The sequence below is a fragment of the Paramormyrops kingsleyae genome, chromosome 15 (assembly GCF_048594095.1).
Source record: "Paramormyrops kingsleyae isolate MSU_618 chromosome 15, PKINGS_0.4, whole genome shotgun sequence".
Classification (NCBI taxonomy): Eukaryota; Metazoa; Chordata; class Actinopteri; order Osteoglossiformes; family Mormyridae; genus Paramormyrops; species Paramormyrops kingsleyae.
In genome coordinates, this window is record NC_132811.1 from 23175588 (window position 1) to 23192562 (window position 16975).

At 42.8% G+C, this 16975-nt stretch overlaps 1 protein-coding gene across 5 annotated transcripts in view; it reads left to right on the plus strand.

Moving 5' to 3' along the window:
* The first annotated feature begins 357 nt into the window (after positions 1 to 357).
* LOC111844610 (uncharacterized) overlaps positions 358 to 16975 on the plus strand; it is a 31251-nt gene continuing 14633 nt past the window's right edge. For 4 of the 5 annotated variants that reach the window (XR_011982755.1, XM_072699919.1, XM_072699921.1 and 1 more), the window contains exons 1-29: positions 358 to 415; positions 644 to 688; positions 2634 to 2687; positions 2963 to 3070; positions 3173 to 3226; positions 3344 to 3397; positions 3583 to 3627; positions 3723 to 3768; positions 4156 to 4200; positions 4395 to 4448; positions 4525 to 4578; positions 4906 to 4959; positions 8934 to 8987; positions 9337 to 9390; positions 9479 to 9523; positions 9629 to 9673; positions 9908 to 10015; positions 11075 to 11128; positions 11250 to 11303; positions 12258 to 12311; positions 12437 to 12544; positions 12694 to 12747; positions 13006 to 13113; positions 13441 to 13494; positions 13635 to 13688; positions 15222 to 15275; positions 15373 to 15426; positions 15602 to 15709; positions 15819 to 15872. Coding sequence is in view for 4 of the 5 variants with exons in the window: in XM_072699919.1 (XP_072556020.1) it covers positions 414 to 415; positions 644 to 688; positions 2634 to 2687; positions 2963 to 3070; positions 3173 to 3226; positions 3344 to 3397; positions 3583 to 3627; positions 3723 to 3768; positions 4156 to 4200; positions 4395 to 4448; positions 4525 to 4578; positions 4906 to 4959; positions 8934 to 8987; positions 9337 to 9390; positions 9479 to 9523; positions 9629 to 9673; positions 9908 to 10015; positions 11075 to 11128; positions 11250 to 11303; positions 12258 to 12311; positions 12437 to 12544; positions 12694 to 12747; positions 13006 to 13113; positions 13441 to 13494; positions 13635 to 13688; positions 15222 to 15275; positions 15373 to 15426; positions 15602 to 15709; positions 15819 to 15872 (1731 nt within the window). In the remaining variant the exon portion in view is untranslated. Of the gene's footprint in view, positions 416 to 643; positions 689 to 2633; positions 2688 to 2962; positions 3071 to 3172; positions 3227 to 3343; positions 3398 to 3582; positions 3628 to 3722; positions 3777 to 4155; positions 4201 to 4394; positions 4449 to 4524; positions 4579 to 4905; positions 4960 to 8933; positions 8988 to 9336; positions 9391 to 9478; positions 9524 to 9628; positions 9674 to 9907; positions 10016 to 11074; positions 11129 to 11249; positions 11304 to 12257; positions 12312 to 12436; positions 12545 to 12693; positions 12748 to 13005; positions 13114 to 13440; positions 13495 to 13634; positions 13689 to 15221; positions 15276 to 15372; positions 15427 to 15601; positions 15710 to 15818; positions 15873 to 16975 lie in introns of all 5 variants that reach the window. The other variant, XM_072699920.1, reaches the window with a different exon arrangement.

Genomic DNA, 16975 nt, shown 5'->3' on the forward strand with positions numbered 1-16975 from the left:
GGGGGAATGGCGTCATTCAGCAGATTATAGATTTGTATCCATTTCTGGGAAAGTTGTGGCATTTAATCCTGTATCTTAATTATATGGAATTTAATCCTGTATCGTAATTGTATCGCTATTGGTCCCTTAACCCACGATCGCCCCAAGGGCGCTGGAAGCTGGCTAACCCTAACCCTAACCCTCTGACCCCAAAACTTGCTCTTATCTATGCCTGTCATGGAGGGTAAGATGAGATGAGTGAAACCTACACAATATCCCTACGGGAATGTATAAAGTATGTCTATTTGATATGTCAATGGAAACCCCAAACTGTAGGCTTTAGAAAATGTCAGGGTTGATGGGCTCCTCTGTGTTTCTTCAGGGAGGACCAGGTGATGAGGGAGACATAGGGGAACCTGGACTCCCTGGTGACAATGTGAGCTCCTGGGGGTCTTTCCACCACCGTCCCACACATACATGAAGTTTGCGGGAGCCTTCATCCCCAATGTCTTCTGTGAGCTCTGAATGGGAAGCTGCAAATCCATTCAAGCAGGGCTGATCAAAAGCTTCCCAGGAGCCCTATGCACGGATGACTGATGTACACACATTCCGTTTGTTTTGGGTGACGCTTTTCCAGCTACCTTGTTTTCCCTATGATTTCCAGGGAGCCAATGGCCAAGCAGGAAAACCAGGACCCTCAGGTGATCCAGTAAGATTCCTTAATGCACTTCTTTCCCCTTTCCATGCTTCCTTTGCATTATTAATAGCTGGGGGTCTCATGAAAGGTTCCATGAAAGCAGTTCAGTGACATATAAAACAGTTCCATGAAAGCAGTCCAGTGAAAAATAATTTTATTTAAGTATAAAATAGAAAATGGCTACATAAGAAAGCTGATGGTTCAGAAATTCCACACTTCTGACGTCAGGCTGCAGGGCTGCACTTAGAGTATTGGCACATGCTTAATTTCATGCATATAATTTTGTTTAGAATATTATACTGCATCTCTGCAGCATACAGTACATTTCATTTCAGTCAAATCACCTCAATCTTTCATACACTGTGGAATGAAATCACCCTTCAACTAAATGTTTCATTTAGCACAGTGCCACAAAGCAATTATATAACAGTAGATTCTGACATAAATTTTCATGCAAATAAATTAGGAGATTTATGCACGTATCACTCAGTGCATTACAAAATGGCAAACACTGCAAAACGCTGCCTTGAGTTATTTAGATGTGTTATATATTTTCTGATCCTAAAATGAGCCTCTTCACCCCCCGGCCCCCACGATCACCACAACCTCAGTCATACTGTACACTGAGTTCATTGCTGCCCTAAGTCCAATCTTACTATTCAACTATGATTTGTTTTATTTATAATGGGTTAGTTCATGGGTTAGTTATTGGACTTGAAAACATTGACTGGAACACCGTGGTGGAATTTATGGTGATGGCAGATAAATCCTGTTACTTGATATTGCAGCTTTGCTGTATTAAATTCATTTGTGTCTTTCTGAAGACGCCAACGGATGCTGAACAAATATCAAGAGTCGACGATGTTTGTGTTTTCAACCTCCCTCAGCTCTGCTGCTGTCTTTTTTTACGTCACTTTGACCCCTGAGCTGGATTAATGAACCATTTATCCTAGGCAAGCTCAAGGGGGATCTTGGCCCTATCCTGGCAGGATTAGTGAAATAAATAGTTCCATGCTATGTTGGATTAGCATATTGAAATAGAAATGGAAAATCGAATGTTTTGTACACTCTCTGATTAGCCAAAACATTAAGCCCAACCCCACGTGATGTGAATAATTTTGAATTGAATTGTGTCTCTCAAGGTCTGGGATATATTACATGGTAAGCCAACATTTGGTACTCATAGCCAGTGTATTGAATGCAGGAGAACCGGGCAGGAATAGACCTGAGTCACTTTAATAAGGGTCAACTGGGTCGACTGGGTAAGAGCATCCCCGAAACAGCAAGGCCAGAGGGTTGCTCATGGTCAGCCATGGTGACTACCTGCTGAGAGTGGTTAGGCGGATAAGACCTGTCAGTGCAACATGTGAGCGAAGGCGTGTTCCATTTGGTACGAACCAGCAGAAGGGCAACTGTGGCACAAATGGCAGATAATTTTGATGATGGTCAGGGGACTAATGTGTCTCGACACACAGTGTGTATAAGGCTACATAGCTGCGGATTGGACTTGTAGGTCCAACACACCCCGCAGATGCTTGACACATAGTCTGGTGTAGCTGGTGCCAGTATGGAAATACCATTTGACAGGCTTCAAGATAATATTGAGGGATATAACTAAAATCCAGAATTTATTTAATGGAAAGGAAACCCCTGTTTCCAAAAAAAAGTTACCCCCTTTTATGGCTGTTGTCTTACTCCTCAGGAAAAAGTTTGGTCAGATATGATTTTCTGAATATTTCTGGCATAGAATGGCATTAGATCTTCAGGTTTTGAGAACACCACGGTATGGGTACGGGAATGGTGGGGAAAAATATGTTGACATGGGGAAAACATAATCCACCCCTTGCAGTTCATGACTATGTAAACAGTCCCTTGGGGTCTTGTCCTTTGTTAAGGGCCCTTTATATCTGTGTTTGGTATACACGTGCCTCTCAGTGCTTTCTGGATTCACCTTCAGGGACCCAAAGGCCAGAAGGCCCAAAAGGGTGAACCTGGGATACAGGGAGACCAGGTAAGACGTGTCCTATTAACTACACACCGTGGTACTGATTTTTATGTATGTCTATGAGCGTGATACTAAGATTGCAGAAATAAATTATATACTTTGTTCAATGCCACTTAATGTTGATAGAAATAAGTATTTTAAAATGGCTCTCTGAATTATAAGTCTGCATGAACCCCAAAGAAAATTATATTGAGTTTATCATGTTTTGTATGTTTTCAGAATAGCTACTCTATTCTCTCATTAAGAGTACCTTTTCTTTACGTTCTTGTTTTTTGTGACAGGGACTTCCTGGACTTCCGGGTAAAAGAGGGTTCAAAGGCAGGGCAGGACCATCTGGTTTCCAAGGTGACACAGGGCGTCACGGTGACCGGGGACAGACAGGCACCAAGGTGAGTGAGGTTTCCTTCCTGAGGGCCCAAGAGGGGATGTGTGTTGGATGCTCCCAGATGCTTTTCTGTTGGAATTTAATGAAGTGTATTCATACTCTATAGGGCTATGATGGGACAATGGGGGAGCAAGGAAAGCAGGGACAGGATGGGCTTAAGGTCAGTGTACCTACTGAGATGGTCCAAAACACAACTGCTAAAAAATTTTGTATTTGGAAAAGTCCACAAATCTGTCCTGCATGATTTGCCGATATTTGCCCAAACTTCTCTCTGTAGGGTGACAGGGGTCGACAAGGTGTACAGGGAATTCCTGGCTCCAGAGGTGAAAAGGTAGAAACATGTATCTAAATGACTGTGGGGTCATTATTCATGATTTCATTTGACAGGAGTCAACATGTAGATGAAGCTGCATTTTCACTAAAGAGAAGGGCGTCTTAGGAAAGTCTTTTACAGATTGACGAACGACTTCATAGCCACGCATGACTGCAGGCTGATTTGTCCAACTTCTCCCACAGGGTCGTCCAGGCCGTGGAGGATTTGCTGGTTTGCCTGGCCCCTTGGTAAGAGAGAAACTACTGATGCCTTCATCAGTGTCCAACTTTATTGAGAAAGCAATAACATGTGTTATTGACTCAAAGCTTTACGATGTTTCCAGGGAGAGATGGGGAAATCAGGACAAAGAGGACCTGAAGGAGATCCCGGTATTAAGGTTCCTGTGTACCTTAGCTTGTTACTTTATTTTTAATCTATCAATGAATGACTAATATGAGTTTGACAACTAAGGATAACAGTCATTTGCAGGGTTCAGTGCTCACATTTGTACATTAAGAGGAATTTCAATTCTCCAGTGTGAATTAAATTTATTTAACCGACGCTTTTACCCAAACTGGCCTACGGAAAAAATAAATAAATAAATAAAAATCCATCCCATCACAGACACAGCATCCTAACTGACTGAGCCACACACCATCTCTGGTGTCCTTGAACTGGGGGGCACCAAAGCATGTGGATATTTTTATAGTTATTATAATTATTTACTTCATGATTAATCCAGCAGCCTTGACTAAAAAGATCTTTGTATTTCTTAGGGAAAGCCAGGACTTCCAGGTTTGCCTGGAGCTTGGCGGCTCAAGGTGCATCCATGTTGTTCTGATTTCTGATTGGTTGAACTGATTCAATTGATTTCATTGATGCAACTGTTGATAGGGAACAGAAAAATAAACAAAATCTTGGGAATCGTAGAGATATTGTGTCAGAAAATATGCAATTCCAAGTCCACTGTAAAAATATTTAACATGTGATTTTTATTTACTGCCTTTTACTTAAGGGATTGCAAGGTCTCCCTGGGATTCAAGGTGCTGATGGACTACATGGAGCACCAGTAAGATCCTGAAATGTCGTCCTGGGGTGAAAGTTGCCATATGCCGATTTAACAATGAAATGAGTCTCTCCTCCAGGGGCCTGTTGGAGAACCAGGTTTAGTTGGAGAAACCGGACCTCCAGGTCCAAAGGTAGTCTTCTATTAGCATTGTTACCACTTTTTAAAATTTTCAGTACCATTTCCCAATTGTGTAACTGCAACTGCATATCATAAGAAAAGAATGTGATGTGAAGAAATTTTATTAAGGGGTTACCCTACACATAATGCATTTACGTGTTGACTACTGCATGAAAGTTACTTTAATTGCTTATAAATAATAATGGTTTGGTGGACAATAAATTCAGTGATACAGATGAAAACATATTCTCTTTAGTGCTTTGTTAAGTAGCAAATTATTTAAAGTAGATAACTCTCCTAATTTGAGTACTACTTGGTCCTGTTGGCTTGTAATTAACAGGGTGTTGAGGGGAAGCCTGGAGCTGCTGGACGTCAAGGTCCTGTTGGGAATATTGTGAGTAGACAAATCCTGCCATCACTTTAACTTTAATATCATTATAATTTTCCAATATTTTTATACTGAGTCAGAAATGGCTGGTATTGTTATTGTTATTTAATGATACAGGTATCCCCTATATGAAAGTAGAGCATTCCTATGAAACCTTCCATAGGCTGAAATGACGTAAAAAGGAGACAATTACCATTAACTTAATTTTTTGAGCATTCCCTGACCCAAAAATATAACCTACCAAATCATACCAAGTAACACACGAAACCTAAAATAACACTAACATACAGTATAGTGAAAGCAGGAGTGATATGATAAATACGCAGTCTGCATAAAGTAGAAATGATGCATCAGTGTAATTTCACATACCAGAATCAATACAGTCAAGCATCGCTTAATGACAAGGATGCGCTCTGAAAAATGTGTCATTTGACGATTTCACCCTTTTGAGAAGACCACAGAGCAGGGGTCACCAACCTTTTTGAAACTGAGAGGTACTTCATGGGTACTGAGCCATACAAAGGGCTACCAGTTTGATACACTCTTCTTAAATAACAAATTTGCTCAGTATAATAAACATGTTTAAAATGCTTTTTTTTAGATATTGTCATTTTCAAATCTATGGAGCCCGGGAGGGGACATGGGAGGAAAAAAACAAAAAAAAATATACATTTGCGAGACCTCACAAAACATTAATAACAGTGCTGTGTCCATTTGAAATACAAAAGATGGCATTTTGGCCTATCTATCGACTAATAAGTATAAACGTAAATGATACAGACATGTCCAGTTAGCATTAAACTTTGGGGGACAATGCACACCACGTAACTTTCATATTAGGTGTTTTTATACTCATTTATTTATACTAATTTACTGCCAGTGACTTTAAGCAAGACAGATGGGCTGTTGAACATTAAGTGTGCACACAAACATTGAAATATATATATAAAAAACACGCTGAAAGATATTACAGCCAGAAAACTGCATATAAAGCTAACTTTACCGCGGTGTTGAAATTCCATTTCCATACATGTATACATCATCAATGGAGAATATCAGGGAGGCATACAGTACATGAAAGTGGGTTCGAATTTAAACCTTAACTCTAGCACCGCAGTAATATTAACTTTATTCAGTTTTCCAGCTGCCATAACTTTCAACAAAAGCGAACAACACCCATTTTTCAGATTTATTTACGGTCGAATATTTAATGAATATTTCAGTGGTGGTGTGTGCACTTTATGATCAATAGCCCAGCTGTCTTTCTTACGGTCACTGAAAGTGAATAGACACTGTGCAATTATTAATAAATTAATGTGAAGAGGGTGGTTAGCACCATGCCCTTCCCCTGTTTTAAAACACTTTAGAACAACACGCACCAACACCACATATGAGCGGGCGGAGGGAAGCATGGGGTCTTTTCACACCCCCGTTCTCTGTTCGCCATCTGGAGCCGGGGGCTGGGGGGGGCTGGCCGTCCGGTCGGGGTCTGGGCTGGTGCTTCTCGGCTGCTGTGGGGTCTGGGGTGGTCTTCTTGTCCCCATGCCAGAGGAAAAAAGGGATCCATCTCCGAGGTCTGGTGGCGGATTGCCCCTCTGGGGGTGGTGGTGCCTGGATCTCGGTGTATAGAGTATATATGGGGAGTGTGAGTGTGTGTACGGCGGTTATTTCTGTGTGTCTTTATGTTGGGCGAATGGGTGAATATTTGATTATGTGTGCATGAGGGTGGGAACGTATGCTTGTGTATGTGTGTGCCTGTTTGTCTTTACGCAGGTGTCAGGTTGGGTCTTAGACTCCACCTGAAATAACATCTCAGGCTCTATTACCCCCCGCCACACTCCCTGCTGGTGGATGGGGCCCCCGGCTGCCGATGCGTTGGTGGTTCTCGATGTCCGGGGCTGGATGCTCTGGTGTGTGCTGACTCACTCTCGGCGGTTGCCTGTCGGGGCCTGGTCCTTCCGGCTCTGTAGGGTCCCAGCTGGGGGGTGGGGGGGCCCTTGGTCCTCTGGGCCCGGGGTCCGGTCTGCCCTGGTGTGGCCGGCTGCCGGCAGAGCCTGCGTGCTCGCCGCCACGGCCCCCTGGGGCTCCTGCGATGTGGCTGCCGGATGGCCCCCCTCCGGAGCGCTCCTCTGCCTTTTTCTGGGTGGGGGCTGCAATCGTCCCTGCGGTGGTCCTCCTGGGGTTCCCGTGCCCTGGGGGGCCTCTGGATGTCTGGGGCCCGGGTCTCCTCCATGTCGGCTTCATGTCCTGGGTGGGCGGGGCTGTGGCTCCCCACACACACTACTAGACAGTTACATGGAGAAACCTTAGGAACACCAGCACGCTGACACACACAGGTGTGCACACAGGTGCTCACAGACACCTGCTCACGGACACACACTGTCTTGACCGGCTGTTGCTTCTGGGCATGTGTTGTAATGCGGGTTGTGTGTACTGTTCAATAACATTTAACGTTTGATGGTTGTTGTGGTTAGTACAGGTGTTGTATGTTGTCTTTCTTTTTTCAGCAGACATGGAAGCAGATTATCTGTTTTGTTTTTTTTTTTCCTTTTCTCTCCTTTTTTCTTTCTTTTTTCTTTTCCTCTCTATCCCTCTCTCTCTCTTCCCCCCTTCTTCTCCTTTGTTCCCTCCCCCCCTCCCTCTCCTTCTTTTGAGGAACCAAATAAAAAAAAAATTAAAAAATAAAAAATAAAAAATTATAAAAAAAAAAAAATAAAAATAAAAAAAAATAAAAAAAAAAAAAAAATACAAATAAAGTAGTCCTCCGCAGAGGGGGGGTGGAGGAGGGAGAAAAAAAAATAATAATAATTAATGTGAATAACAACACATAATATGAAAGTTACATGGTGTGCATTTTCCCCCAAAGTTTAATGCTTAACGCACACTTAACTGGACATGTCGGTATCGTTTACGTCTATACTTATTAGTCTATAAATAGGCCAAAATTCCATCTTTTGTATTTCACTCGGACACAAAGCACTTATTAATGTTTTGCGACTCATGTGGTCTTTGGGGGCATCCTGGTGCCCGCGGGCACCATGTGGGTGACCCCTGCCATAGAGCATAGAGTATACTTACACAAGCCTATAGATGGTATAGGCTACTGCACACCTAGGCTATATGGTATAACCTAAATAACGATTAAAAAGTACAGTATACTAAATACATAAACCAGTAACATAGTTATTGCCATTATCAAGTATTAAGTACTGTACATAATTGAATGTGCTGTCCTTTTATACGACTGACAGCACAGGTTTGTTTACACCATCACCACCACAAACACATGAGTAATGCGTTGTGCTATGACATTTCAACAGCTACGACATAGGTAGGTGATAGAATTTAGGAATTCTAACAAACGTTGTTATGTAGTGCGTGACTGTATATTTATTATTGACTCATTGATGAACAAATGCTAGACACTATTTTTGCTTTTCTAGTTTTTCAAAAAAGCAAAAATCCTCTTCAGATTCCTTTTGGTTAGCAAAAACTTAGTGCTAATGTAGGTCTTTCATAAGAGTAAAGTGGAGTAAAGCGAACGTTCGTAAAGTGGGGGATATCTGTACTGGTAATGGAAAAGTCAGTAGAGATCAGAGTCTTTTGGAGGCACAAGGATACCAGCTAATCACATTGCTGATGAAGTAGGATGAGTTGCTGATCGGGAGATCTCCTTGCCTTGTGAACATGGTAATGAATCCACTACAATAAAGTAATTTATTTTTATATAGCGCTTTGGGGCGACTGTTGTGAATGGTGCTATGTAAGAATATATTGAATTGAATTGAAAATCTACTCGTATATTGCAATGAGCGAATAGCAAACACAACTAAAGTATTGAAATTATAGATGATCCTTTATTTCTCAATAAGCTAATTCAATAAAACTCTCGCTTTCCAAATTTAAAACATAATGTTACCATGCCTTGAGGAATCCATGTAGAATAACACTAATCATCTTGTGCTGCTGTCCTCTGATAGGGGGAAGCTGGTGGGAGAGGAGAGACTGGCAGCCCAGGAAGACCAGGGATCAAGGTTGGTACGGGGCACATAATGAGGGAGCTGCAGTGCCCCCTGTCTGTAGTCATTGCTGTTCCCTTCAGAAAATGATTACCAAGTTTGTTGGATCATTACCATGCCTGAGTAAGTCCAAATAGAGCAAGGTTTACATGGAAGAAAGAGGTAACTGAATGCAATCATTACTAGTGTGTGATATGGTCCTTGAGGACTAATGCTTGACATAGCTTTATTTATGACCATTAATTATTAATTATTTATTGCTTTTTTATGACCATTTTATGTACTTTTACGTATACATTTTAACCTCAAACCTTATATGTTTTAAACAAACAGTCACCACCTTTCAATTCTTCTGTTGTTTTAGGGTGTACAAGGTAAACCAGGACCAAAAGGATTTTCAGGGAATCCTGCTCAAAAGGTAATAAGAAATAAGCAATAAGAATTATGCCATTCTAAAAAAGAGAAAGCAGAGAAGATAACAGCAATTTGTAAAACCTTCTGTTCAGGGGCACAGAGGTCCAGAAGGTGCAAAGGGGGCACCTGGAAGTCCAGTAAGTGTCTACTTCTACAGTGTCTTCTCCAGTGATTCTTTTGTCTTGTTCCTGACAATGCAGGTGGTGGTTCTGATGTCAATCTCTCCTCACTGTCTGCCACAGGGTCGGCAAGGCGTGCCAGGACCCAAAGGATACACTGGATCTCCTGTAAGAAAATGTCACATCTTATTTAAACTACTGAATTAAGTAGGTTAACATTGACTCATATGGGTACAATCATAGGTATATGAAAACATAACACTCTCTATTGCCCTCCTATTGCTCAAGGGTCTGGGTGACCCTGCTTTGTCATTGGATTTGGAGCCTTTGCTGAATAAATAAAATGTCTGGATTTAAGATTATACATAAACATCACAACCTTTAGGTATTTCTTCTTTGCAGGGTATGCAGGGTAATATTGGACCTTGGGGAGAAGTGGGTCTCCAAGGACCACCAGGAGACAAAGGCCCTCCTGGAGTAATAGGTCCACAAGGAGCTACTGGCTATCCCGTGAGTGCTTCAACATCCCTGGGGTTTTTGGTCATGAGTATTAGTTATAGGTGCTATAGAGAGATTCTCTTTACATCAGTGTTTCTCAGCCTAGTCATTGGGGACCCCCAGACATTGCACATAACCTCTCTGGTGAGAATGGAGCCTGAGCTGGTGCGGGAGGTAGAGAGATACCGACTAGATATAGTTGGACTTTGGAACCAAACTCTTGGAGAGGGGCTACACTCTGTTCCACTCTGGAGTTGCCCATGGTGAAAGGCGCCAGGCAGGGATGGGGCTACTTGTAGCCCTCCCAGTTCGGTGCCAGTGCGTTGGCGTTTACCCCGGTGGATGAGAGGGTTGCCTCCCTTCGACTTCATGCCGGGGGACAGACTCTGATAGAGGTCTATGCATATGCGCTGAACACCACTTCGGAGTATCCAGCCTTCTTGGAGGCCTTGGAGGGGGTGCTAGAATGCTGGAGGACTTTAATGCTCACGTTGCTAATGACAGTGTAACCTGGAAGGGTGTGATTGGGAGGAACGACCTGCCCGATCGGAATCTGAGTGGTGCTCTGTTAGTGGACTTTTGTGCTAATCACAGCTTGTCCATAACGAACACCATGTTCAAGCATAAGGGTAACCTGGCACCAGAGCACCCAAGGCCAAAGTTCAATGATTGATTTTGTAATCGTATCCTCGGATTTGTGTTCGTATGTTTTGGACACTTGGGTGTAGAAAGGAGCTGAGCTGTCAGCTGATCACCACCTGGTGGTGAATTGGATCCAAAGGCGGGGGAGGATGCTGGATAGACCTGACAGACCCAAACGCATAGTGATGGTGTGCTGGGATCATCTGTCGGAGGCTCTGCCTGGGAGATCTTCAACTCACACCTCCAGCAGAAATTCTCTTCTCTCCCAACGGAGTCAGGGGACATATAATTAAGGAAACAAATAATTAATGATTGATGCAATTTACACACTTAAATAGTTACTTTATGAAAGTTTTGATGTGGAAAAAATAATTGCAAAATATATTTTGGTTGCTACACCTGACGCTTTGTTCCATTTCCACTTTGAAGGGTATGGATGGACCTCCCGGATCAAGTGGAGTTGTTGGAAGTAAGGGAGATAAGGTAAGCTTAGTCAGAGATGACTGATGTGATCACAGGGTCATAACTGCTAAAATCTTTATTTGTATTGTACTTTTGAAGGCACTAGTTACTTTCATCTAATTTAAGTACTGTTTTTTTTCAGGGATTAGAAGGATCTGAGGGACAGAAAGGAGTTGCTGGTGTCGATGGTGAGGAGGTAGATTGATTGATTGTTGAATTACTGTAATAACACCACCATACAATAATATCACACAGTAATACTGTAGTTATATACAGTGCCAGTCAAAAGTTTGGACATGCCAAGTTACCTGCAAAGGCCAGTGGAGTGTCCCATAACATGACCAGGCCACCTGACCTAAACACAGCAGAAATGGTTTTGGAGGCGTTTGACCCGAGAGTGAAGGAAAAGTGGCTAATGTGTGCTTAGCTTATATGTGGGACCTCCTTCAGGACAGCTGGAAAAGCATTACGTCAATTAGAGGTTCTTAATGTCGGTTTTGATTCATTTTTATATTAATTGGCCAGCCCTACCCTGAGGCCACCTCATGAAAGAGGAGACATAGAGGAGACAGTAGGGCCAGCCAGTCCCTGGAGCAATTGGGGTTAAGGGCCTTGCTCAAAGGCCCAATGGTGGGATCACTCTGCTGACCCAGGGATTTGAACCGGTAACCATCTGAGTCCCAACCTGCATCACTGCCCCTACCTAACAAATTATTATTTTTTTGTTTAATACTTTTTTTGTTCAGTGCATAATTCCATCAATCTATCCATCCATTTTCTAAAACCACTTATCCTGTTCTGGGTCACAGGGGGTTTGGAGCCTATCTCAGAGGCTACAGGCGCAAAGCAGGGAACAACCCAGGATGGGGTGCCAACCTATCGCGGGGCTACATAAGTACATATATGTTATTTTTTAGTTTTGATGTCTATATAATTATTTCAATATGTAGAGAATAGTAGAAATAAACCTTTCTATGGGTGGGTATGTCCAAACTTTTGACTGGTACTGTTTATAATCATCTGCTATTTTAGAACCTGTAAACACTGTATTTTCAAATTAGGCTTTTTAGTCCAAGATAAACTAAAAAAAAATCTTGATAAAGAATTTTCCAAGATTTCCAAGCAGGAGATAAGTATATCTGTGTTTCAGGGGCCACCTGGATCGAGGGGGGTCATGGGACCATCCGGGGTAAAGGGGCAGCTTGTGAGTATCATCCAGATTCAAATGCATTCAGTGGTGATATGATTTGCTCATGAACTGCTTCAACAAGAGTGACTCTATCAGAATGTGATGTCATCCTCAAGATGTCTTTCGCATGCTGAATGCAGGGAGAGAAAGGGAAGCGCGGCTCCCCTGGTGGTGAGGGTGTGAAGGGTGCCCCTGGAGAGAGGGGCAGCAGAGGAAAACAGGGTGCAGAGGGACCGCCTGGGAGTCAGGTAGCTTTGGTAGTCTTTCTATTACAATACTGCAGCAACACAGTACTTTGACTGGACTGCAAATGTGCAGAGTCACTGAAGCTAAGTTTATACAGTGCTGACATTTTTGAAAGGAATGATGTTCACAGTCTTGTCCGACTTTTTTTCAGGGCTACACAGGCTCTCCAGGAAAGAGAGGAGAATCCGGGCTCACTGGAGAGAAGGTGAGTGATGAATGGACACACTGCCTTCCCTCAGCACTGACCTATAAGTAGGACAAATGTGTTTGCAAATACTGTTTTATAAACCAGCTGGTCGGTCACCCTTTCTGAACATTGGCAAATACAACACTAAATGACACTAAATGCTAAAATCAGAAACTATTAGTTGTATGTATCCATTTGGCAAGTACTTTTATCCATAGTGATTCATAGGAAACTCAGCGTTTGTGATGGGTGAAGGCACTTGTTACATGTCTACAGGGCCAGCAGGGTGCTCTGGGTTCGACAGGGCTCCCGGGGAGATATGGACCTGGGGGTGAGATCGGCGTAGGTGGGGCAGCGGGAGACAAAGGCTTTCGAGGCCTGACTGTAAGTACATTGTCACTCAGAGGGCAAGAGATCATTCATTCTTGTGACAAATAGGCAGCATTCCCAAATAACTTGCCTAGCTTGCTTGCTTCTGTTTTTTGGGTTAATTGTTTTTATTTTTCATCGAAAAATTCATGGTAATATTACAATAATAAAGTTACATGATAGTTCCTGCTGGTTATACTGTAGGATACCAATCTGGATACTATTTAGATGTGCTATGTACTGAACCAAACTGTGCCCTGCTTCTCTCCTCCAGTGGGGTAACAACTGACAGGTAAAAACTGGAGTAGGTGGACATGGTAGCAATTTTTATATTTATTCCAGGGTCCACCTGGCAGGCTGGGTTTGTCTGGCCTTCAGGGACAAAAGGGGAAGAATGTAAGATATCCCACCATTTTTGCTTAATCACAAGTAGACAACATGTAAATGTAATATTACATAATAAATACATGTAATTATATGGGGCACTGGGTTTATGGAACAGAAAACAGAAGAAACACTTTACGCTTTCCTAACAGGGTTTGCAAGGAAAAGAAGGCATTGTGGGAACTGATGGACGTGGTGGGCCTAAGGTACGGGATGTCATAATGCTATTTGGTAAATATTACTATATTTAATAGTCATACATTTTTATAGTAATGGTAATAAAGAATATCTATTATGATTTTTCGGTTTATCCCTTTCCTTTAGTGTGTTGTATAGCTTTATGTGCATGTGAATGGTCTGCAGAGTCTTAAGGCCCAAAGTACACTCCAAAAGGAGTAACTCTGACCACAGAAACCACTCTTCTCTACTTTGCCTGAAACACTTTGTTGGAATTCCAGCCCTTACTTCCGTGACATGATGAGGTCACCTTGTAACAGATGGGGCTTCTCCCATCAAGCACTTATGTGAAAAAAGCTTACAAAGTTATGCGCATTTGAGTTAAGCGTATACTCCCCTCACCAGCACAGACACAGTACCAGTTTTAAGATCAAAGTAAACCATTCTTGCTTAATAAACTAATTATACTTCTTACACAGCTGCATCTTCTTCTTTGGGTTAAGTGTGGTGGGCATGTCCACGCCTATTAGGGGGGTAATACGCTTAACCCCAAGGCGTGTAACTTTTTAAATGCTTGATAGGAGAAATTATCCCCTTAACAAATACCAAATAAGGCTTTATATTAACTACGCTTCCGTAATGCCTTTATAATGCATTTATAGAACATTCATACGCAGCATATAAGTATACCGTAACATCCTATCATAGCTTAACAGACGTTATGATACAATTATAATGTTTGTTATTAATGTATATTACAGCTGTCATGTCTTGTACATTAAACCTATTATGAATGGAATGTTTTAAGACATGCTAAGATATACTGGCATGCTGCTTATGAGTTTTCTATGAATGCATTATGAAGGTACACTGACTGTTCTATTAATGCATAATGAATGCATTATAAAGGTGAAATTAACGTGAAGCGTTACTGAATAGTGTATATTTCTGGAGGTTCTGCCTTCACTTTCAGGCTCTGCAAAGAACCCATTGTTTCAGCTCTTTCTCCCACAGAACAGCTGCAGTATTCTAGCTGTTTTGTTTATCTGTAAAATAGCCGGTTAACTATTAGCTATTTAGAAGTTAATTTGCTTGTTCTTTAGCGAATATTTCTGCAGAAAACATTATTATTAATTTTTTCTCAACCAAATCAAAGTAAGTGTTATGATTACTTGGTTTGTGAAGCAACAATTAGTCACTAATATGTTAATTTAAATTTAGTGTGAGCTGTTAAAGAAATACATATGTACAGTAATATGTGTTGCACTGTATATTTGCACCCCAGGGGTATGAGATGATCCCCCATGCCATCGCGCTTGGAACTTGCATTTTTGCATCTGGGAATGAATTGGTGTTGTTGTAATGTGTATGAATGTATGGGTCTGTGTCCTGTACTGGACTAGCAGCCTGGCCTGGCTGGCTCCAGGTAATCCCGCACTGGATATGAAGTAAAGATGGAAGACAGCTGGACTAAATGTCATTCAAGGATGTTAAATTCCCCTTGACATGGTGCACTTTGTTTTACTGATGATTGAAGGTATGTTGTTGATGTTTCACCACAGGGGAATTCTAGGAGACAAGGAAAGCCTGGGTTTCCTGGTGTTAAAGGACAAAAGGTGTGTTTAATCTATATCTGTGCTCTTGCAGTGCAGAGTGCATGTTCCACAGCCCTAGCTTAGCTTGAGTTAACCAGCCCTTTTGTTTTCCCAACAGGGTCTTATAGGTCCTAAGGGACATAAAGGAGACTTGGGAATGAGAGGACACATGGTGAGATACAGCTTTGAATGGGGAAACATGGTTTTGGACACTAGAATGAAAGCTAACTTGTTCTGATGTCACTGGTATCAATGGTGGTTTCACTATCAGTGTCACTCTTATTGAAATACACCAGCCTCTGTAATCGCACCTAAGCCTGAGCTGATAGCTCTTGTATCTTAAATAGGGCTCCGTTGGGCCTAGAGGATTCAGTGGGGCTCTGGGCCCCAAAGGCAGGAAAGGACCACCAGGGCCACATGGAGGCAAGGGCCATCAAGGGAGACCAGGCCCAAAAGTCAGATTTGTTAAAACCAGTCTTCTTATATCATTTTAACAGAATAAGAATTTTCTAGCATCGTTGTTTAGGGTTTTTGGCTAAATTCCATTTCTTAACATTTTTGGAGGGCTTGAAAGGCAGCAAAGGAATTAAAGGAAGGAAAGGTGCCATTGGTAAACCGGTAAGTTATTATAAATTATTATTACACAGGTCTACCAAAAGTAATTCCTTTCAGGTGCCAAGGTTTTTTTAAAATAGATTTAGGGTATTTTGAGGGTGCTGAATTTAAAAATACCATTACTTTTGCTGAATTGGTTCTAGTTTTTGAGATAATGGACATCCATAAAAATAATGCATTCCCCCAATGCGACTTGTGTGTGATAACAAATGCAATAGCTTTTGGTCTGTCTTTCGACTCTTTAACAGTGTGTTACGTCGGAATGGGGAAGCAGGCAAAACGAGCCGTGAAGAAGGGCAAATGGGGTCAGGGAAACAGACTAGGAACATGCAACGTCAATAACAGACTTGGGGAAACAGACTTGAATGCGGACTAAATACAGGACATGACATCAGAAGAAATGCAAGACAGCTGGTACGATGGGAATTCACACATGGGTAATGAGGTGGGCATGGCACACACGAGGACTGGACGCGCAGGTCATGACAGAACCCCCCCCCAAGGCATGCACTCTGGGCGTGCCCCAAGGGGAGCGGCAGACAGGACGAGACCAGGAACAAGATGAACCAGGAAAACAAGACAAGACCGTTACCGGGACACAGGAAACAGGACCGAAACACAAAACAGACACAAGGGCAGAAACCACGACAAAACCTGACAAAGCACAGGGAACGCGGACAGGCAGACCAGGAAGTGAGACACCAACGGAAGGGACAAAAGGACCAAGAGTGAACGGAGACACGACAAGACAACAAGGAGCTGAGACAGGAGACACAGAGGGATGAGGAGGAAACACAGGAGGCCTAACGGGATAGGTTGGGGACAAAGGGAGCCAGGTGGGCTATGGGCAGCAGCCGGATGGGCCGCAGGTGACCGGGAAGCAGGAGCAGGAGGGGATCACGAAGGGGGCAAGGAGACTGGCCGAGGGACAGACAAAGGGGACGAGGAGGGAGTCAGATGGGGCACCAGGGGAGGCAAGGAGGGAGTCGGAGGGGACCCCGACGCAGGCAAGGAGGGAGGTGGAGCCGCAGCAGGCGACAGCGCAGTCACAGTCGGCGAAGGCGCAGCCAACCGACGAGTTGGGGGAGGGGGAGCTGCAGGCAACT